Source organism: Poecilia reticulata, chromosome 9 (genome assembly GCF_904066995.2).
Source record: "Poecilia reticulata chromosome 9, P_reticulata-male-v2, whole genome shotgun sequence".
NCBI lineage: Eukaryota > Metazoa > Chordata > Actinopteri > Cyprinodontiformes > Poeciliidae > Poecilia > Poecilia reticulata.
In genome coordinates, this window is record NC_088838.1 from 33,027,591 (window position 1) to 33,051,243 (window position 23,653).

Below are 23,653 nucleotides of genomic sequence, written 5' to 3' on the forward strand. Positions count from 1 at the left end.
AAAGTACCAGGTCCACTGGTAGATAATTTCACCAAAAAGGAAAAAAGTTTTCTATAATCTGGATTAATTTCTTATTTCAAGTATATTAGGACATCCCTGTACTTTGCTTTATATTAAAAAATGAGCATCAGATGAATGTAATAACCAAAATGTCAAGTATAAACACTTAGCTAAACTATGCAATCATAAAATGAGTTCAGAGTTTCAAAATAAAACAGGAAGTGAAGAAATCATTGAGGATAAAACTGAAATAAATGAGGGGAAGTTACACCATCAGAAATGATCAACAATAATTTGGGTTATTTATCAAAAAGAGAAAATATGGGTGTTTATTTCTCAAAGTCATATTTTGTGAAAATATGACACTGAAAAAAATAAATTATTTTATGTTAATTTGGCTAAATAACCCAAATTATTGCTGCTAGTTTTTGACTGTAACTTTACACAATAAAGGGCTAAAAACAACAAAACCCAAACATCACATAAAGATTTATTTCTGAAATAAATAAAAATGGATAAAATGATGCATGAAGGTAAAATGACACTTCATCCTGCAGGAGGCGTCGACCTTTACGCCAAAAGGCTCCAGATGACCTTTAGCTGAAAGGTCAGATGGAGACCTGCAGGCTCTGTGACCTTTAAGATGAAAAGAGCCGCTGGTTCTGTTACAAACCAGAGAAAATGTCAGTTTGATGATAAAACATCCTGCAAAGTTTATTCATGAGCAGCTGCTCATGTTGAGTTATCAGAATAAACGTTAAATCAATAAAATCACCTGTTAGATAAATCAGGATGCAGCGGTTTTCCTGTGGTTCCTTTCAGACGTCTTGAAGCTGCGCAGCCGACACCCGACACCGCCGGGCCCAGTGGGCTCAGCTCACAAATAGACCCGCTGGCCCGGAATGAGAACCACGCAGCGCCAGACCAGGCGGTTCTGTCACAGCCCGTCCTGCTCCGTCCAGGGCTCCGTCCGGACCTGCTGTCTGCAAGGAAGACCGCCGGATCAGAAACCAGCACCGGTCCAGAACCCAGAGCTGGACCAGAACCCAGCACCGGTCCAGAACAAAGAACCGGACCAGAACTCAGCACCGGTGCAGAACCCAGCGCCATCCAGAATCCAGCGCCAGTCCAGAACCCAGATTCGGTCCAGAACCCAGCACCAGTCCAGAAACCAGCACCGGTCCAGAACCCAGAGCTGGACCAGAACCCAGCACCGGTCCAGAACCCAGCATGTCGGACCAGTCTGCCTTTGACACGGACGTCTGGACCCTGACCCGGTTCATCATCGAGACGGGCCGGCAGGCGAAAGGAGCCACCGGGGAGCTGACCCAGCTGCTCACCGCCATGCTGACCGCCATCAAAGCCATTTCCTCCGCGGTGCGGAAGGCCGGCCTCGCCCACCTGTGAGTATCACCTGTCTGTGATAAACACAGGTAAATCCAAACAAAAAAACTCAGAAATGTTCAGATTCATCTCAGAAACTTTTTATTAAAAAAGAAGGACATTTCTGAGATTTAGTTATTTTTTAAAATTTGCTATGAAAACAAGAAAACTTTTAGATACTGTTACAGGAAAACTGTTTACCCGCAATGCTAACTAGCTTTAGCCTTCAGAACAGGAGAAACTGTAGCGAGGTGAGCAGGCCAAGGGAGTGATTGACAGCGCTAAGACCCGCCCCCTGGCTCTGATTGGATATTTCTAAGTCAGAGCTGATTCCTCTGAAGGACCAAATGTTCATTTTATTTTCCTGCCAGTCGTCTCAGGACTCGACCTCTGACTCTCCTCCTGGTTCAACGTTTCCTAGCGGTCCTGTTGTAACACCGCAGAGCAGAAGCTGTTTGGTTATGATTCGGTTTATCTGCGTTATCTTGCAGAAATAAAACATTACACACGACTGGTCAACGTTCAGAGTCGCTGAAAATTGATGCAATAACTTTCTTTGTTTGGGGTCTGATGGAGACGCAGCCAGGATTCCAGTAGTTTACGTTTTACAGGGTTTTCTAAAGGTCAGCCTGACCCAAATGTTTAGGATGGTGAAGATTAAATTACCTGAAATATACCAGGCCAGTTGCTTAGTCCTCTTTAATTCTGCTAACATTGAGTCCAATCATTTGGTTGTATTTCCCTCTAACTGAGAGATTCTTTGTTTCTCCAGTACTTTTTAAATTTGTACAATTTTGTGCAGTTTCTTCTTTTTCTTCCTCATTCTCCATTTTTCCTCCTTTCAGAAACTGAATCACTCAACAAAGGCAATTAATTATTTCTTAAAATATGATGTGGAAGCAATACAAAAAGTTATTTTATAAATAAAATGTGATAAGTGATAGGTATTTGTCCGTTCGAACCTTCATTAAAATAACCACAGACAACGTAGATGAATTTTATGACCAAGCTTCTGCAGAAGGAGAAGTCTTGGCGAACTGCTCCTTCGAGTCGTTCACAAAGCGTTCTGCCCTCTCTCTGCTCCAGCAGGCCTTTTATTTTGAAAAACAAAGTCAGAAAGGATAAACAATACAACAGGCAGCAGGCTTATCTACCACACAGGTCATCTAGCTCTTTTCCCTTGAGAGCGAACTTTGGAGGGAACAATCAGTTCTCAGGACCATCAACAGTCAAAAAGTATTCGCATCACGCCATAACATTAGTCTGAATGTTGATTAACTATTCATTTGTATTAGACTGAATGTGAACTAAAGTAATAACAAAAATGATAATATCAAAACATCTCTAACAATAAGAAAAATAGCCAAAAATCTCTGGAATTTTGAGATTAATCTGGAATTTTTCTAAAAAAAAACAAAACAAAAAAAGGAAATTTCTGAGTTTGAAAAGTTGAACATTTTGAAATTGATCTCCAAAATTTTGTAGAAAAACCTTTCTGAGTTTCAAAAGTCACAAATTTGTGTGAGAATTTATTTCTTTTTTTTAGATTAATCTCAAAATTTCTGAGATTTTTGGTGGAAATGTGCTCCTCTTGTCTTTGTTTTTCTCTGTCCACTGACTAATCTGCACTGGTAGATTTACTGAGAGCAGACGTCTCTTGTTCCTCTGCCGGCTCCAGGCAGGGCTTGGCCGGCTCCGTGAACGTGACGGGCGACGACGTGAAGAAGCTGGACGTCCTGTCCAACGACCTGGTCATCAACATGCTGCAGGCGACCTACAGCACCTGCTGCATGGTGTCCGAGGAGAACAAGGAGCTCATCGTCACCCCCAAGGACAAACGGGTAACCAGCGCTCTTAAAGGGCTAGCACACTTTTAAACTGCTGCAAACTGCAAGTTTATACAACATATTTAAACATGTAGGTACATAGTTTAGGTTTTACCAATGATGAGAAACGTATGCTGCGTTCCACTGAAGCGTTGTTTGCAATACCTCAGAAACAAGTGAATATTGTTTTTTTTATTTTAGAGCTGCAGACGATAATGGTGTATTAGGGCCAATTTACATAGAAAAATACATGAGTACATTTCTGCAAAATAAATTCAGAAGTTTCTGAGATTAATCTGAAAAATATAAAAGAAAAGTGATAAAATTCTCAGGTTGAAAAGCTGAAAATTTGCCAGAAAGAAAAATTAAATTCTGAGGTTGGTCTTCAAATTTTTTTCTAAAAAAATTAGAAAATTATGAATTTCAAAAGTTGGAATTTCCAAGAAAACAATCTGAAATTTTGAGATTAATCTCAGAAAATTTAGAAGTTTCATCTAAGATCTAAAGAAAACATCAAGGAAAAGAATCAGGGAAATTTCTGAGTTTCAAAAGTTGAAAATATGCTAGAAAAAAAACGAAGACATTTTGAGATAAATCTCAGAAAATTTTGTAGCAAAAAGCGGAGAATTTTCAGGAAATTTTGATTTGTTGGCAGAAATGTACTCCTTGTTTTTTCATGATGGTATCTATATTCAAGCTTGAAGGCTTATTTTCAGCTGGGAGGCGAGGCTGGTGATTGGCTGGTCCTTCCAGGTGCCATTCCTCACCTTTGAGTTTCGGATCAGGACCACCAGCGTCTGAAACGAGCTGAGACTGAGCCATAAGCATCACTGCAGTTTATCCTGGATTGAAGGATTTCTCTCAGGATCGTCCTTCAGACCCTGAAGATAAAACTGATTTGTTCATTTGAACTCAGGGAAAGTACGTGGTCTGCTTCGACCCTCTGGACGGGTCCAGTAACATCGACTGCCTGGCCTCAATCGGCACCATATTCGCCATCTACAAACGGGTGAGTCTCACTGTTTTGACAAAACTGCAAATGTGTTAATCGAAAACTAAACTGATTCAATGTAAAAATACCTGCAGTAACAGGCTGCAGCCACAAGAGGGCGGTGTGGTTTAACCAATCTGAAGATAGGCGGAATATTTTAAACTAAATATATAAAAACTAAACAATATGCTGGGGTTCTTAAATAATTATTGATGCATTTTTTATATTTTAGATTAGATAAATGGGTCAAAGTAAAAAAAATAGTAAAAACAACTCAGATTAATACTGTTTATTTGATAAAAATATAAACTTTTAACGGGGAAATATTTCTAGTTTTCTGCTCCTTTTCATTGTTGATTTTAAAAAAAAATTGTTACATGAACAATTCATACATATTACTGCTTGACTTAAATAAAAATAAATAAAATGAGATGAAAAGGAAAATGAGTTTGAAAAGTTTGTTTATTGTACAAAATACATTAAAACACACTAATAAACAAATAATTCATTTTTTTAATAAAGTAAACATTTTACAGTCTAAAATGCAGCAGCACAGGATTCATTCTGTGAATGTTTACTGGTGGCAGCTGAAACAGGTCGGCTTTTTCTGCCTGAATTAACATGAACACAGCGCCGGGATGATCTGTGGATTATTTATAGGATTAACAGATTAATAATTAGATAGAAAATGTGCTTAATGGGAGAATTTGTGAACCAAGTGAAGCTAAAACTACGACATTTAAGAGTAGAACATGTTTACAGACAAAATGAAATAAATATTTATATCTTTTCTACAGTTTTTATTTCATTCCTGCTGATTTTCTGTTTTTAAAAACAGAAAATTGCACCAAAATGTTTATTTCCATTGACAGATTATTTCACTTATAAGACATTTTCATCATGTTATAAGTTAAATAATCTGCCAGTGAAACTAAAACTTTTTCATCAATATTAATAAATTATTTACTTAAACTCTTATTTCTTGCTTAAAGTTACTTTCAAGTGGACTAAGATATAAACACTAAAGACTAGAACAAAAAAAACACTTAAGATTTAGTTAATTACTCGATTACTAAATGAGCTGATGATTTTAATAAACGATTAATCGTGATTAATCGTTTCAGCTGTATTGCTGAATGCTGTGTTTTCCTCTTGTTGTTGCGATCAGACGTCAGAAGGCGAACCCACAGAGCAGGACGCCCTGCAGCAGGGGAACAGCATCGTGTGCGCCGGCTACGCGCTCTACGGCAGCGCCACGCTCGTCGCCCTCAGCACCGGCGCCGGCCTCAACTTCTTCATGCTCGACCCGGTCAGGCCCCCGACTTTTCTCCTTGCTGCCAACAGACACTGTTAACTCCTGAAGTTACGATTTAACCTGAGCTAATTAGCATTTTTTATCTCCAACTGCAAATATTTGTTATAAAATGGCATCAATCAAAGTCTGTTGAGAGAAGGAAAAGCAAATAAGTATTTTATTTGTTTAGACAGAATATTTTTGGGTTTTAGTGCAAATATCTTAGTTCACTTAAAATAAGACTAAACTAACTTACAAGTAACTTTTCTGCAAATAACAGGAGCTTAATTTAAGTAAATAATTCCTTAATATTGATGAAAAATAATTAATTCCACCGGCAGATTATTTCACTTAAAATAAGATCCTGTATCTGGGATAAAAGTTACTTGTAAGTTAGTTTTGTCAAGTGTATTAAGATATCTGCACCAGAAACCAAAATTACTTTGTAAAACTTTGTGTTTTTGCAGTAAAACTTTGTGTTTTTGCAGTAAGACTTTGTGTTTTTGCAGTTAGACTTTGTGTTTTTGCAGTTAGACTTTGTGTTTTTGCAGTAAGACTTTGTGTTTTTGCAGTTAGACTTTGTGTTTTTGCAGTAAGACTTTGTGTTTTTGCAGTAAGACTTTGTGTTTTTGCAGTAAGACTTTGTGTTTTTGCAGTAAAACTTTGTGTTTTTGCAGTAAGACTTTGTGTTTTTGCAGTAAGACTTTGTGTTTTTGCAGTAAGACTTTGTGTTTTTGCAGTAAAACTTTGTGTTTTTGCAGTAAAACTTTGTGTTTTTGCAGTAAGACTTTGTGTTTTTGCAGTAAAACTTTGTGTTTTTGCAGTAAGACTTTGTGTTTTTGCAGTTAGACTTTGTGTTTTTGCAGTAAGACTTTGTGTTTTTGCAGTAAAACTTTGTGTTTTTGCAGTAAAACTTTGTGTTTTTGCAGTAAAACTTTGTGTTTTTGCAGTAAAACTTTGTGTTTTTGCAGTAAGACTTTGTGTTTTTGCAGTAAGACTTTGTGTTTTTGCAGTAAGACTTTGTGTTTTTGCAGTTAGACTTTGTGTTTTTGCAGTAAGACTTTGTGTTTTTGCAGTTAGACTTTGTGTTTTTGCAGTTAGACTTTGTGTTTTTGCAGTTAGACTTTGTGTTTTTGCAGTTAGACTTTGTGTTTTTGCAGTAAGACTTTGTGTTTTTGCAGTAAGACTTTGTGTTTTTGCAGTTAGACTTTGTGTTTTTGCAGTAAAACTTTGTGTTTTTGCAGTAAGACTTTGTGTTTTTGCAGTAAGACTTTGTGTTTTTGCAGTTAGACTTTGTGTTTTTGCAGTTAGACTTTGTGTTTAAAACTCTATGTTCTCTTTTCCAGAACATGTCAGTGAATTTAAGCATTGTCTTCTTACTCCTGGTTAAAGGCCATCGGTGAGTTCATCCTGATTGAGAGGAACGTGCGGATCAAGCAGAAGGGAAAGATCTACAGTCTGAACGAAGGATACGCCAAATACTTCCACCCCTCCATCAACGAATACCTCAAACACAAGAAACACCCCGAGGTGAGACGGCTCCACTCAAACAGCCTCTTTACACTGTAAAAACACAAAATATCACCAAGTACATTTGGTTATTCTACTGCAAACATTTAAAATAAGACAAAACTAACTTATGAGCAAGAAGTATGAGCTTGTTTTAAGTCAATAAATCCTTAATATTGATGGAAAATGACCATTTACAAGTGAAATAATCTGGCAGTGAAACTTGAACTTTTTATTAATGAATTATTAACTTAAAACAAGCTTTTATTTCTTGCTGAAAAGCTACTTGAAAGTAACCAAGTAACTAAGATGTTTGCACTAAACTAAACCAACATTACTTGGCAATATTTCGTGTTTTTGCAGCGGAGGCAGAAAGGTGAGAAAATGCGTCTGTTGTTTGAATCTGACTCCTTCTGATGAAGCTGTAAAGCAGAAGAGACTCGCTGACACACAGGAGAATCACTTTTGCTGGTGCAGAAATAAAATTGGGTCCTGAGTTATGAGTCTGTCAGAACCTCATCATGTGAGTCCTGACGAAGCGCTCGATCCGCCTGGGTGAGTCTGCAGAAAGCTGACTGCAGAAAAACGCCCCGAGGGGAAAAGGAGGTTTTTCTGTGCAATAATTAAACAGTTTTACATGATTTAGAGCAAATATGTTCTTTTATACGTTGGCAATTAGAGACGTGACAGTAGAACAAAAATCAGTCATTAATTAATGAATAGGTCTGTTACAATAAACAGAATAAATGAATCACATAATAAATGGAAACTAGATCAATAATTTCCATTTTGATTAATTCATGATTTATCATTTTTCTCTCTTTCGACCAAAAACTGGATGATGAAAGTCTTCAGTCTGCTGTTTTGGTCTCAATTATCACTTTATTTAAAGGACTAATTTGATACAGAGATGTCATTATTCATTTATTTGTTGTTTATTTTGCATATTTAAAATGTCTCCCATTTTATTGTGCTTTGAGATTGTGTTCTTTAATGGCCTCAAAATAACAATATTATCATTTATCGCAATAACGTCTGGGACAATTTATCGTCCAGAGAAGTTTGTTTTTGTGACGGGTCTGTTAATGATCAAACTTCAAAACACAAAATCTTAACAAGTGTTTTTAGCTTCTACTGAAAATATCTTGATATAGTTGAAATTAGGAGTAACTTGATAATATCTGGTGTTTTTGCAGTGCATGTTGTTGCTTCAGTTAGCCGGGCGCTGCAGGCCAAACCAAGCGATCACAGAGTGACCATCAGACGTTTGGTCAGGAAGCTGCAGCATGTCAGCTGGAAACTCTGGTGTCTGTTCAGGACTCTGGAGTCAAAAACACGACGACAGAGTCGTTCCAGCTTCGCTCATCACTGATGAACCAGAGAGGAAAAGCTGGAAACTTCGTTTTTTTTTTTAATTTCCTCTGTGATTCGTCATCCTGCTCAGTCAGTAAAAAAACGTTCATTCTTTCAACACGGTCATGTGACTGCGGCGTTTCATTTTATGCAGAGTTGCTTTGATTATTTCATGCATGTCTAGTCTCCATGGCAACCATTCAGCTGTGCAGAAACTCACCTGGACGGATTCAAACTGAACATGAGGAGCAAAGATGAAGAAAATAATCAAACTGCTGCAGATTAAAATGTTTCTTCTGGGATTTTTTTTTTTATGCTCAAAACTCAAAATGTATGAGAGTAAAAGATCCAGGCTAAAAAATATAATAATGAAGAATTAAGTCATAAAATGTTATCAGTTCTGAACCGTCAGGATTAAGACGGCCATCATGCTTTGTGACCTGTGTGATGAGGGTGAAATATTATTATATTAATGTTTTATTAATATTTTGTAGTTTATTCTCATGTTATTACCACTTTATTAGTAAAACCAAAAACAATTAAAATTCTTATTGCAGCTATTAGACTCTTTTTGTGTCAGAGTTCTTATATTATTTATTTGGTTTCGGTTTTATAAATAAATCACAATAATATGAGAAATAGCAAAATATTGTTCCATTATTGTGATATAATAATATTTCACCCTCAAATAGTCTCACTGTACAGGCCTAATATTAAATAATAGTATGAATTTATTCTCATTTTATTTTATTCTCCTAATTTTATAGCTTTATTCTTTTTTTCTCGTACTCTGGTGAAGGTTTCCAGCTTTGAGGATAAAAATAAAAAACATTTTAATGAACAGCAGCCTGATTATTTTCTTAATCTGCCACTATCCCAATATTTTAGATGCCTGCAGGTTTCATTACTTCCTGCTGTGGGTTATTTTTGGAAAATAAAAGGAAAACGTTGTGTGACGGGTTCGAACACTCGTGATGGTAACGGTGACACAGCAGATGGGAGCCGTAACCGCAGCCTCCCCCTCCGCAGCAGAAACTTGAATCACGAGGTGACGGAGCGACATAAACATGCCTCAGATGCCGCAGGGGATTAAAGTGAACGCAGCGCCGCAGCAGCAGCCACAGCAGCAGCCGCCGCAGCAGCATCGTTTACTTCCTGCTCTCAAACTGCCTGCTTCTACTTTCTGTAAAACAAGTTGGAGGATGAAAGTTTCAGCCACAAATTTTATCTGGAGAAATTTAAAAAATGGAGGAGAAAAATCACAGAAAGTCAGATTATGATTGTTACTTGTTGCGTAGAGAGAAAGATAAGAGTGTGTTTGTGAGTTTTGTGTACATTCAGGTGTGGACTGAGGAACACACACTCCCATGTGACGAGTGTGAGCTGAGTCAGCAAACGCAGGATGAAAGGGCAACTTATCGCCTCCCAGCTTCAGGCTGTGGAGGAAAACAGAAACACGCAAAGACACAAAAACGATGTTTCCACTCCGACCCTGGAGGAGTTTGTTTGCTTAAAGTGACCCAGATCGGCTGCAGGTGAACTCTGACCCCTCTGCTGGTTATTGATTACCCTTTAAAGTTACAGCAAAAAGATCAAACATGAGAAAACAAAACAACTGGAAAACTAAAGTGGTGTTTTATCAATCAAAAGTTTTCTTCTTATAAAAACTGATTTGTTTTTGTAGAGACAGGTGTTAACGTAGATACAGCACAATTTACATTTCAGATTCGTACACTTGAAATAAGATAAACATGCAAGCAACTTAGGAAATTTTTTATTTCAATAAGAAGGGGGAGGAGGTCCGACTGTATGCTATCCAACCAGATATGCTATTTTATTTATATAGTTCTAAGTAATTTCCACTATCAGTAATAATGTGTCTAAAAGAGGATTCTTCATCCGGTCAGCTTAAACAGTTTGTACAGCATATGCAGCAGTAAAACCAGCTGGCCAAACATGCTGGATCTCTGCTGGCGCTGAAGATTTTGAAACTGCACATTTTCCAGACACCGAAAAATATGAATTCATTGTCAAAAAACGTCTTAGTGTTTTTTTTTTACCCTGGGGCTGTTTTCAGAAGAAATAGAAATAGAATGTAAACTTGCAAAATTTAGTTTTTGCATAACATGTTCCCTTTAAAAGCAAATAAAAAATCTTATAGATTTAAATCTGATAAAAGTTCAATAATCAAGATGAAACTTCAGGCCAAATCTGAGTCTGGCATTAAACTGATTCACATAAAAACCCTGATCCACATGCAGCTGGTTTTAAATAAATTGCACCAAACTATTTATTTAAAACCAGGTAATAACAGAAGTGTGTGCCTGTCCCTGCTGCAGGACGGAGGCTCCCCGTATGGGGCCCGTTACGTGGGATCCATGGTGTCAGACGTTCACCGAACCATCGCCTACGGAGGGATCTTCATGTATCCTGCAAACGAAAAGAGCCCCAAAGGAAAGGTAACACCAGACGGAGACGGTTTGTTCTTTATCACCAACAAATTAAGAAAAATGTAAAGTATTTGGATTTCAATAAGCAAAAGATTAAATACAGCAAATGTTTCTAAATAAAGACTCAAATCCTGCTCCACTGTGATAACTTTGTATTAAAAGCCACACGTTAAAATTGAACTAAATGTTTAAAAATGATTTATTAAAATTCCAGTTTTTGTCCTGGGAGTTTTCATGCATCATATGCACAACATTTCCATGAAAATGACTCTAAAAGTCCAAGAAATATTCTCTTGTAAAAACTAAAACATGTTTGTGAATTCTGCAAACTGCACTGCAAAAACACTAAGTCTTATTTTTAGTCTAGTTTCTAGTGTAGATATCTTAGTACACTTTAAAAAACTAACAAGTAACTTTTACCCAAGATACAGGAGCTTGATTAACATGGGAAAACGTTTAGTTATAAGAATCTGATATAAATATATATATATATATAAGAAGCAAACTGAGTCGCTGCTCAGGGCTCCAATCAGGAAATTCACTAAAAAGTCTTAACTTGAACACAGATTTAAACCTTTTACATTATTTATTTTATTTTATTTTAATTTTATTTATATATCTTTATATATATATATAAAGATATAACGTTTAGTTATAAGAATCTGCCAGTGGATCCAGTTATTTTTCATCAATATTAAGGAATTTTTGACTAAGACAAACTCCTATTTTTTTTGCAAAAAATGTACTTGGACGTTAACGTAGTCTTATTTTAAGTGATCTATAGTATTCAACTAAACACTATTTGGTAAGATTTGCATTTTGCTCTGAACTTCATACATTTTCAGTGTAATTAATGAAAAATCCAAAAGATAAAGTTTGACATGACTGTTGATAAAAGTAGTTTTTTTTCTTAATATTTTAACTAGAAACTCGACCAAAAATACCTGGTAAGATTTTGTGTTTTGCAGTGCAATATGATATCAAAACAAATAAATAAAAACGAACAGAATCGACCCTAAAATATCTAGAAAACTGAGTGAAAACAAAGCTACAGTTTGAGTAAAGTAAATAATCCCGTCCTGTTGAAACCATGAAGGTTTGAAGCAGTTTGTAGTTTCCTGTCAGCAGAATCAGATGTTTAACCGAAAACTGGTTGTGAATTTCAGACTGGAGATGTTTTCCTTCAACCGATAAATGAGGTTTATTTACCATAGAGTGGCTGTAAAGATAATCAACAACCTCTCACCTGGTTTCCTTCCTGGCATCTTGGCTGTTTGACCTGTTTATCCTGTACATACCGTATACATCTGCACAGCCGGCCCAAGGCAGAAGCAAACTGAGCCGCTGCTCAGGGCTCCAATCAGGAAATTCACTCAAAAGTCTCAATTTGAACACAGATTTAAACCTTTTACATTATTTATTGACAACACTGCAAAAACACAACATCTCATCAAGTATTTTAGTTTAGTTTCTAGTGCAAAAATCTTAGTAAACATCAAATAAGGCAAAGAAGTAACTTTTCAGCAACATATACGAGTTTAAGTCAATAATTTCTTAATTTTGATGAAATCTGCCTTGTTTCACTTACAGGAAAAATGTCTGGTTTCAAGTGGAACTAGAACTTTTCCATCAATGTTAAGAAATTGTTGATTTAAAACAAACTCATTTATGCTGCTGAAAAGTTACTTCTAAGTCAGTTTTGTCTCATTTCATGTGTTGCAAGATACTTACATGAGAAATTAAACCAAAATAATTGTTTAGATGTATTTTTGCACTGAAGTAGAAATTTGTAAAAATTTATTTGACCGTTTCTGCATAGATAAATAAAAAACATCCATCCATCCATTTTCTTGCACCCTTTTTCCCTCAGTGGGGTCGGGAGGGGTGCCCATCTCCAGCCAACGTTTCGGGCGAGAGGCGGGGTCACCCTGGACAGGTCGCCAGTCTGTCGCAGGGCAACACAGAGACACACAGGACACACAACCATGCACACACACACTCACACCTAGGGGCAATTTAGAGAGGCCAATTAACCTGACAGTCATGTTTTTGGACTGTGGGAGGAAACCGGAGTACCCGGAGAAAACCCACCATGCACAGGGAGAACATGCAAACTCCATGCAGAAAGACCGGGGCCGGGAATCGAACCCAGAACCTTCTTGCTGCAAGGCAACAGCTCTACCAACTGCGCCACTGTGCAGCCCAAAATAAACATGTTTAAATTAAAACCTTCGTTTAAACACCTGCTGAGTTTTCTTGTGCCTTTGGTTCAGCTCTGGTTGTTGACATTTATGTCAAACTGGAGTTTGACCATATTGCAGTTTGCAAACATGCAGTTGTGTTATTTAGATTTGCATATTTTTGAGCAAACATAAATAAACCAGTATGGTGTTTTTATATTTTAATGTGTTTACATGTTAATGAAGCAACATTTACAGGAGCTGCCTGTTAGTTTTTTGTTCGGAGCTTTCTGAGTTGATGTATTTACCTTTTTTTAAAATTAAAATCTGTTCTCTTGTAGCTGCGGCTGCTGTATGAATGCAACCCCATCGCCTTCCTCATAGAGCAGGCGGGCGGCCTCGCCACCACCGGCACCCAGAGGATTCTGGACGTTCAGCCCGAAACGCTCCACCAGCGGGTTCCCTTCGTGGTCGGCTCGCCGGATGACGTCAACGAATACCTGTCGTTTGTCAAGAAGTTCTCATAAAAGCTGCGGCCGAGCTGAATGTGTTGGATATTAGGTTCTCCATCTACTGAGGTTTTGCTATCACCTGAGAAATTCAGATTTTTTTTCTCTTTTTGGATAAAACTAAATGTTTGTCGGCTTTGTAAACAAGATTTTAAATTTGACTTGTAATAAACTCAAAATATTTAAATGTTCTTAATGTTAAATGGTAAAATTTGTGTTTTACACGTTTAAGTGCTTTTTTTTGCCATGATGCATTTACTCTGAAGATTCTTTTATTTTAATTTTTGTTGCAACCATTTATAAAACACACTCTGTACTACTGATGACAGACAGAGACGGATGGATGGACAGAGACAGAGGGACAGAAAATTTGTTTGTCCCAGCATAGCAAACAACAAAAATTAAAAACACATACGAGTAAATAACAAGGTACAGTAACCTTGATATTAAGTGATAAGCTCACACATATCTCTCAATAGATAAAAAAACTAACATTCAATATTATGTTGATCAATTTGATTTTAACTAATCATTTATAAGAAACTGAATGGTAGACATAAAAGACAGCCTTATATTACCTTTGCAAAACTAACCACTTTATTTTGGAAAAATCCTTATAAATCTCACTGATTTACACGTACTTGAAAAAAAATACACATACTGTAGCCCAAGTTTGAACCGGAAGTGATCAGCGCCATCTTGGTTGGCGAGCGCACCGCAAAAATGAAACTGGCTTCGAGATGAACAAAAAGAGAAAATGTGTATTTTTGTGCAGGAAGAGGGCGCAAAACATGGAGGAGCTTCACGGAGCGCAGCTAAAAGCTACATTAGCTAAGCTAATTTTGCTAGTTCCGCAGTAAATACTACAGTAAATATCACTGAAACTGATCTTGGTACAGCCCAGAGGCGGGTAGATTACTCAAACATTGTAATGTACTGTTATTGAGACAGTGAGCTCAATTTACTGGTTTGAATGTAAGCCTTTCTGTTTATCAACTGTTATGATTTCTGCTTTTTAACAAGTACAAACTCACACAAAAACAAACCATTCCTGCCTTTTGAATTGCACAGAAAAATCAGACAGTCACTTAGTTACCTGGTCAGATGATGCATCTTGTTTATTAATCTGCTGCTTTAGTTTCGTTCTTCTGTCTCATTGTTTAATTTTCCATTTTGCTACGTCACTTACAGCTTTAACAATTATGCATGTTTGTTTCCCGCTTTAGTAAAATTTGGTGCCAAGGCGTGTTGGACTCCGGTGTTGGATTTCAGGAAGTTGTTTCAAAATAAGATCCTAGGACTGTTTCTGACACGAACCAAACCAGAACAACAGAAACTGATGTGTTTTCTAATCAGGATAAATGGAGGTTATGTCATGATGAACAAAGCTGATATGTCTGTTTTAATAAAAACAACAATGGATCAAAAAACGTCAGTTTGGGCATGTTTACAACTTTTATTGATGACATAAAAAAGAAAGAAATCAGTGAGAATAGGACAAATCATGCTCAAATGTACAATTAATAACTTTGAAAACAAGTAAAGAAATATCAGTCAGTAAAACCAAATAAACAAAACCCCAATCATCAAGTACTTCTTCTCCTCATTAAAGATTTTATAAACTTTCTTTATTTATTTTCCACGTTCAGGCTGAGAAAAGAGACCAGCGGTGCAGCGTCCTCCGATGTGAGGATGCTCATCAGAGCTCAGGATAGCTGGCTGCCGTGGCGATGCCGCAATTGTTGTCGTTGTCTTTAGACATGTAGATGTAGCCGCCGTCACCCCAGCTTGAGCTCCAGCTGCAGAGAGAAATCCACAGATTTATTTTAACGCTTTGCTCTCTTTTCAGTGACTGTATCTTACTAACGTTCTGAGGTTATCAGAACCACACGATTGATTAGATGTGAGCTTCAGCAGAATCTCAACGTTTCATTTCATTTCATTGTTTATATAAATCGATCAAGTTTACCTGTAAAGCACATTTCAGCAACAGTCCAAAGTGCTCGACGTCATAAAAACATCATAACCACATCATATAGTTAACAATTGTGAAAAGCAGTAGCTGATGTGTATTGATTGGATTATCAATGCGCATAAAAAATGTTGATGTTTCATTTATTATGATTCCAAAGCCTTGATTTAAAGAAACCCAGTGTTTCGGTTGTTTTGCAGTTTTCAGGAAGTTTGTTCCAGATTTGTGGTGCTTAGAAGCTGAATGTAGCTTCTCTATGTTTGGTTCTGGTTCTGGGGATGCAGAGCAGAATCAGAACCAGAAGACCTGAGAGGTCTGGAAGGTTGCTATGACAACAGCAGCTCTTTAAGCCATTCAGTGATTTATAAACTACCAGCAGTGATTTAGAGTCTCTTCTCTCAGTGGAGGGTCTGTAGAGCTGGGTGGTGTAGAACTGGGTGGTGTAGAACTGGGTGGTGTAGAACTGGGTGATGTAGAACTGGGTGCTGTAGAACTGGGTGGTGTAGAGCTGAGTGATGTAGAACTGGGTGGTGTCTCTATCTTCCTGGTTTTAGTCAGAACAGCAGCAGCTTCTGGATCAGCTGCAGCTGTTTGATTGATTTGTTAGTCAGACCTGTGAAGACGCTGCTGCAGGAATCAAAGCGATTAAAGATAAACGCAGGGATGAGTTTCTCTAGATCTCGCTGAGACATCAGTCCTCTAATCCTGGAGATGTTCTTCAGGCGATAGAAGGCCGACTTCGTAACCATCTTTATGTGGCTCTGAAGGTTCAGGTCAGAGTGAATTCGAGCCTGACTGCTAGTTTCTAGCTGTAATAACCGAAGCTGTGTGCTGACTCTAGGTCGTTATATGTGCTAACTGGGGCTGCAGTATTTGTGTTTTTTCACTGCGGAGAAAAAGTTTCATGTATTTATCTGCTTGATGTGTGACGTCACAATGTGGATTCGCCGTTCAGCTTGTGGAAGATTTTAAGTCAAAAGAAAATAAAATGCAGTTGAATATGTCATCATTATCATTTAAAAACTGACTGGTATTTTCTAAACGTCGATGCTAAGGGTGTTGCGTTAACCTTTACCTGTTCTTGACGATCCAGTAATTTTCTTCAGAAAGAAGGTTTTGCACTGTGCCATAACCCACCACCAGCACGCCGTGGTCCAGGGCCTCGCTGCTGCAGTCCGGTTCACTGTAGATGCCTAAGACACACATCCAGTCCTTTTACTATGGGCACTCTTCATGATCACTAATCAGAGAACACATAGTAGGAGAGCGGACATGTTTCCATCTGCCTCATACGGGTCGTTCCCAACAGCAGCCATTTTGTTAATGTGTTAACAAAATTACTAATTTCCATCCATCCATCCATCCATCCATCCATCCATTTTCTTACACCCTTGTCCCTCAGTGGGGTCAGGAGGGTTGCTGGTGCCTCTCCAGCTAATGTACCGGGTGAGAGGCGGGGTCACCTGGACAGGTCACCTGGACAGGTCGCCAGTCTGTCGCAGGGCAACACAGAGACACACAACCATGCACACACACTCACACCTAGGGGCAATTTGGAGAGGCCAATTAACCTGACAGTCATGTTTTTGGACTGTGGGAGGAAACCGGAGTACCTGGAGAAAACCCACCATGCACAGGGAGAACATGCAAACTCAATGCAGAAAGACCGGGGCCGGGAATCGAACCCAAAACCATCTTGCTGCAAGGCAACAGCTCTACCAACTGCACCACTGTACAGCCTACTAATTACCATAATTAATTTTAAAATGACTCTCTTGCACTTCGGTCAAGAGTGTCCATACACTTTCTTTTTGCTGGTTGATCTATGCTTTGCTCTGCACTGGCCTACCAAGATGGCGGCGGATCACTTCTGGTTCCGACTTGTGGGAACTATGTATTGCATGTTTAACATTGACAGCCTCTCTTAGAACAAATGTTAATATTTTATAGATCAACACCTACCTGACTGGTAAAACTGGAAAGATATATGACCGGCGTCAATGGCAACAGAAACTGGCCCCACGGAGCCCACAGCCTCCATCAGAGATTCCTCGCTGCCACTGACAACGTTAACGTATCCTGTCAGGTTGATGGCGCTGTAACTTGGATCATAGCTGCATGGCATGTCCTAAAATTAGCAAACAGAAAAAACAGGTGACTTGTGTTGAAGCACAGAAACAGTTTGGAGGCTTTAATTTTAACTTTTCCAGCTCACCTCTCCCGTGTACGGGTAGGAAGACTCTGAGTCCAGACCTCCGTTGTCCATAACGTACTGAAAGGCTCTGTTCATCCACCCACCGTTGCAGCCTTCGTTCCCCTCAGGTCCAGAACAGTCCACCAGGTTCTGCTCACTCAGAGACTCAAGTCTGCTGGTCATTCTGTAGAGCTGGCCCTCCATGGCCCCGGTGGCACTGAAAGCCCAGCAGGAGCCACACCCGCCCTGAGGACAGCACAAACCTGGCGTGACAAAATGCAACTTTGACAGTTTACTCCAGCTGCATGACAATAATAATAATAAATAAAAAACCTTTTCTAACCAACTTAAAGAGATGGTATTCTGTGTTTTCCAGGCACAAAGTGCCTCTTTATAGCATAATCAAGTAACTATGTTACCTTCAGTTGTTATAAAAATGCTGTATATAAATCAAATATGACTTAAAAGACATTCAACTTCCTAATTTTACGTCTTGAAATTGGGCCTCTGTCTCTTTAAGAAGCTCCAGCTCTTTCTGAAACTCCGCCTTCAGGACGTCATTACAACACGGCTCCTTGAAGGCGGAGCTAAGTCCACCAAGGCGTTTTGTACAGCTGATGGAGATTAAAGGATTTCTCAAATATAAATGAAAGAATAAAAGCAACACTGCATGTCTGTTTTTGATCATTATAACATGATGGAAAACTCATATAAGAGGACATAATACTGACCCTTTAAATCAGGGGTCCCCAAACATTTTCCTGTGAGGGCCACATAACTTTTCCCTTCTCTGCTGGGGGCCGGAGTCAGTTTGTAACAGAAAAAGTGTGACGATTGCAGGAGTCCCTAAATGTAAATATGTATTGTTTTCCAGAAAGCTCAATCAAATAACTCTCTGGGTTCTTCACAGAAAAAATCCAGGAAATAACACTATTTATGAAATAAATACCGTATTTCCCGAACTATAAGCCGCAGATATCTCTGTCGATCCAGGTTTTCCACAACGATGGGCAGAGGGGGGCGGACAGCCAACACTTGAGACGTAACAGGTCAGTTGAATGTCACATTTATTAGGGTTGAAAAAGAAAAAGTGGCCAAGTTTAGATTTAACTGAACTGATTACGGTAGTTTCCAAACGGTAACTGTAACAGTAAAAGTGCTGATCCTTCGTGTTGCTACTAGCATGTGCTAAATGAAAATAGGCGCCTTCTTCTTCTTCTTTAGATTTCAACGGAAGCTTGCATCCATTATTGTTGCGCTACTGCCATCTACTGGATCCTAATATCTATACCTCAAATTCTCATAATGATCCCAGTATTATTTAAAAAAACGAAAAATCTTCTTTTTCCCATCAATGCTATTTAACTGATCAACAACATTCTCAAATTTCAATTCCCTATTAAAACCTAATTCCGTTTTAATGGGAAGTTTCTTCTTTTATTTCCAATTTTGACTTCCAATGATTCACTTCCTGCTAAAGAGCCCCCTGGTGGTTGAAGAAAAATCCACATATAAGCCGCACTGGGCTATAAGCCGCATGGTTCAAAGCTTAGAAAAAAAGTTGCAGATTATAGTCCCGAAAATACGGCATATGAAAATAAATCTAAATGCTCTCTGTTGTTCAGGGGGCCAGACCAAATGTGGAAGCGGGCCGGATCCAGCCCGCGGACCGTTGTTTGGGGACCACTGCTTTAAATAATGAACTTAACTGCATTTTTGGATAGCTATGTTCATCAACTGGAATCCAAATCTATTTCAATCTGTGATTGGATTGAAGAGACGGTTTTTTTGTACCTTTATGTGACGTGTGTTGTGAATTGGTGCTATATAAATAAAACTAAATTAAATCTAAGCTTTTCCATTGTGGCACTTTGTCTCTGGAAGGTTAACCTCCAGAAAGAGCTCATCGATTTACGGCTCTTTGCATCCACTGATCTTGGGCTGAATTTGCTGTAACCTCCACTCAAGACACATGGCAGCAATCTGAAGTGATTTCCACTCTTCTTCTTGAGTTATGATCATTTGAAGCCGTTTCCTTTTACATTGACTGTATATGATGTTGTTTACTGCGTTCTAGTCTACGTTAGAGCTGGTTGAACTGGTTTTCAGCTTACTGGTGATGTACGTCAATGGGGGAAGGGGAGAAAAGCATCACAATGTAATGAAGGAGGAGGAATTCATGACTCAACCTGTGTGTTTTCTGACTGTATTTGGTTTAGGACATAAATTGATTTCTTCTTGATAAGGGTGTTAAATAAATAAATCAAAGCCCCTTCAGTCTGAAGCATCACTGCAGAACTTTGTTGTCACCAGATATGTTGACTTTAACAACGTTGGAGGTGTGAAAAGGAGAAAATCCTGTTACCTGGTTCTTGACAGGTGTGACGTAGCCGCTCTCCCTCCAGTCCACAGACGACGGGACATTCAGGAAGTTGGGCTTTGTGAACAACGACCTCTTGACCTTCTTCTCTGCTCTGGGTTTGTAGCCGTTCATCATCTGTCTGAACTCCTCGTTAGTCTGTGAAGAACATTTCATCAGATCAGTTAAATGTCTCATTAATTATCTTTACATAAAAGCAGAGTTTTATTCTGGAGTTCCTCAAGGATGTGTGCTCGGATCACTGTTCATTATTTTTATTTGCTTCCATTTAAAACACAAGATCTTATCAAGTATTTGTAGTTTCTAGTGCAAATATTTTAGTACACTCAAACTAACTTACAAGTAACTTTTCAGCAAGATATAGGAGCTTGTTTTAAGTCAATTATTCCTTAATAGTGATGAAAAGTTCTAGTTCCTTTGGCAGAATATTTCACTTATGGGGAAAATGTCTTGTTATAAATGAAATAATCTACCAATGGAGCTGGTACTTTTTCATCAATGTTAAGGAAGTATTGACTAAAAGCAAGGACCCATATCTTATTGAAAAGTTACTTGTAAGTTAGTTTAAGTGTACTAAGATATTTGCACTACAAACTAGACCAAAAATACTTGGTAACATTTTGTGTTTTTGCAGAGTTAAATTGATGGGCCTCATAATTGGCCCATTTGTGACACTTTCAGAATTTTGGAATATCAGATGTATTGATTGTTTTCAATGCTTCATTTGGTTGCATCTGGAATGTTTGTTTACTTTTTTGATTATGATGAAAATGCAACTTTACCAAGTCCCCAAAGTGGTTCATCCCCAGGGTGAAGGAGTGTTCCCCCATGGAGTGCTCCAGGTTGTGCAGCTCGATCTTCCTCAGGTTTTTCTCCCACACCGTTCGCCTCCAGCCCTCCTCTCTCTGCAGAAAGAGAAAAACTAATTCAAACAGCGAGTTTAAATCTAAACTAGACTGTCTCTGATGTTTCCATGAAACCATTCAGGACTTGCAGGAGGATCTTGTTTAGAAATTCTGTCAACATTGTAAAAAGATAAGATAAGGCATCAGTAAATTGCTTTTTCTTCTTTAATGTGGGCATATCACTTCAAAAACAAAAGCTTACCAAGTATTTTTGGTCAATTTTCTAGTGTAAATATCTTAAAACACTTGAAATAAGACAAAACTAACTTACTATTTACTAGTAACTTTTCAGCAAACTATAGGATTTTGTTTAAAACAAACAATTCCTTAAAATTGGGAAAGAAGTGCTGGTTCCACTGTGAGATTATTTCACTTATAACAAGACAGTTATTATAAGTTAAATAATTTGTCTAATTTTCATCTGTATTGAGGATTTATATACTTAAAACAAGATCCTAATTTTTGCAGAAAAGTTACTTGTAAGTTAATTTTGTCTTATTTCAAGTGTACTAAGGTTTTTACATTAGAAAATAGATACATATATTTGGGAAGATTTTGTGTTTTTGCAGTGTAGAGTGCCAGCATGATTCAGCTTTACATACATTTCTTAATTTTCTTGTCTGAATGGCATCAGTTTAATTAGTTTTTTTCCAATTTTCTCTTGAAACAGCATGCTTCCTGTCAGTATTTTTAATTAAATGCACACAAAGTAAAATAAGAAATGCTTGAATTATCAAACCTCTTCAGACCAATAGTTCTCCTTGATTGAATATTTAAGTTCTAGATATGGAAAAGAAAACCTTGTTAGGTTGAAATTGTCATAGAAGTCACCAAAAGAACCTGTTGGATCACCTGATTGTAGGTTTTACTGTAGCGGTTCTTCCACAGCTCCCAGTGCTGATCCAGCGTTGGGTCAGAGGTCATGGCCGACAGGACTGCATTCAGGCACAGCATCAAAACGAGCAGAGGCAACATGGCGCGGCTTCCTGTCGGGAAAATAACAGAAATAACATGAAGTCAAACATAAAATGTTCTGGTTTCTCCACTTTGAGGTTAATTCAACAATTCCTGCAGCAAAATGTAAAATCCTTCTCAAATAAGAAACTGATCCTTGGAGTTTCTTATTTTTTTTATTAATTTACTTTTATATTTCCTGCAGAACTAAAAAGTTGTACCTTATGTACAGCTATTCTAATATATTAGTATAATGTTCAAAACGTTTTATACAGCTGTTTTTTTCTCTCTTATTCGATGTAAACTTGGCCAGATGTCATTTCTAGGATTTATTGTCTGAAAATAAAGTATAAATCATTGATTATTCGGATCAAGTGACAGCTCTCTCACTACTGTCTTATTTGTATTTTTCTGCATACAAATATTCTACAAGTTGAGATTTAGCCATCTCAAATCGTAGCAAGGCATTTTATTTTCACATCAGTTTATTTTTGTTTAATTTGGGAAATGTTTCATCTATAAATCTGTAGCATCTAAAAAAACGGTGCCAGGTATTTTAGTTTTTAATTTTTAGGTATACCGGATCTACCTGTCGGTACGTCGAGTTATTTACCATCTTGAAACTGTTTCTGTTGTGCTTGCACAGGAAATGCGGTGGATATATATCAAATTTCTCAAACCAGATAAACTTCGGTACATTCAGAAAAGTGAAGCCCAAACTGAGGATGCAACAGACTGAATACTTCAACAAAAAGCTGAAAACATTCCTTTTTAAAAATGTTTAAAGCATTTAATACACCTTTGATCCTGGTGTTTTTATTTTATTCTGTTTCTGTCATTAATTTTTATTGTTTTTATTCTGTAGCATTTAAATATAAAGTGCATTAAAAATCTAAATTATTATTAAAAAGGTTTATTTCACAAAAAATGAATAAAATGTGGATAAATCATTTTAAAAATAAATAAAACTACCTTCACATTTCACTGTAGAAGCTTTAAAAGGAGTGTAAAAGTGCTTGTGATTTCAGTTGTATTAAATAAAACCCAAACATTGCACCTGATGCGGGAAATGAGCTTCTTAGATTCAGTGAGAGAAAGATCAGCGGTGGAAGAAGAAACCCAACCTGGGAGGAATTTCATGTCAACAAACCAGTTAAAACAACAGATTCATATCACTGCTCACTCTCTGGAAAACGGTGCAAATCGTTCCGTCACATAAACGGGTACAGATTGCCTGAAGCCAAACACACCCGGTCAAATGTCAAAACTTACTTCTCTGCTGAAGATGATGAAGTGACGAAGAGGCTGCTGTCTTGTAAAAAGTCCTGAGATAAACGTGTCGAGGCTTTTATTCTTCTACCGGTGATTCCAGGTGATAAGGAAGAACGTAACGCCTCCGTCTGAAGAGGCGCTGAAAGACAGGAAGTATGAAAACCACAGGCAGCGAATGGGATGAGGCCTGAGGCAGAACGTTCCTCATACATTCAGTTAAATGTAGCAGGAACATACATTTACATTCGGTTAAACACTGACTCCATACAGTGACTCAAAACGACCAAATGAGTGTTTCTGTTTCACTTCACTGAATAAATGAACAGGATGTGGGAACATGTGCTCATTTTAAACATTTTTAACTAATTTTTCCTCATTTGTTCTTTAATAAAGGTTTCTTTGAATGGGAATGAAAGCATTTTATGTCCACTTTGGTATAAAGGTTGACAGAGAATTCAAACCATTTTGGGGTTTAGTGAAA

General features: G+C 37.8%; 2 protein-coding genes across 3 annotated transcripts; one reads left to right on the forward strand and one right to left on the reverse strand.

The window, feature by feature from the left end:
* Positions 1 to 1,159: 1,159 nt before the first annotated feature.
* Positions 1,160 to 13,686, forward strand: fbp2 (fructose-1,6-bisphosphatase 2). Of its 2 annotated transcripts, none has more exons than XM_081610955.1 (7): positions 1,160 to 1,403; positions 3,062 to 3,224; positions 4,126 to 4,218; positions 5,369 to 5,509; positions 6,887 to 7,023; positions 10,692 to 10,815; positions 13,328 to 13,686. In XM_081610955.1, the coding sequence occupies exons 1-7, from the start codon at positions 1,231 to 1,233 to the stop codon at positions 13,511 to 13,513; spliced, it is 1,017 nt and encodes a 338-aa protein (XP_081467081.1). In that variant the 5' UTR covers positions 1,160 to 1,230; the 3' UTR covers positions 13,514 to 13,686. The 2 variants fall into 2 exon arrangements, with proteins under 2 accessions (XP_081467081.1, XP_008417610.1); XM_008419388.3 differs by having other exon boundaries at positions 1,163 to 1,403; positions 6,887 to 7,024; positions 10,696 to 10,815.
* A 1,241-nt stretch (positions 13,687 to 14,927) lies between these two features.
* On the reverse strand, positions 14,928 to 23,320 carry LOC103470744 (procathepsin L-like). The gene is made up of 8 exons (XM_008419389.3): positions 23,173 to 23,320; positions 21,799 to 21,932; positions 20,824 to 20,946; positions 20,027 to 20,179; positions 17,683 to 17,907; positions 17,430 to 17,595; positions 16,543 to 16,660; positions 14,928 to 15,294 (listed from the first exon to the last, which is right to left on the reverse strand). The coding sequence occupies exons 2-8, from the start codon at positions 21,919 to 21,921 to the stop codon at positions 15,195 to 15,197; spliced, it is 1,008 nt and encodes a 335-aa protein (XP_008417611.2). The 5' UTR covers positions 21,922 to 21,932; positions 23,173 to 23,320; the 3' UTR covers positions 14,928 to 15,194.
* Between the last annotated feature and the right edge of the window lie 333 nt (positions 23,321 to 23,653).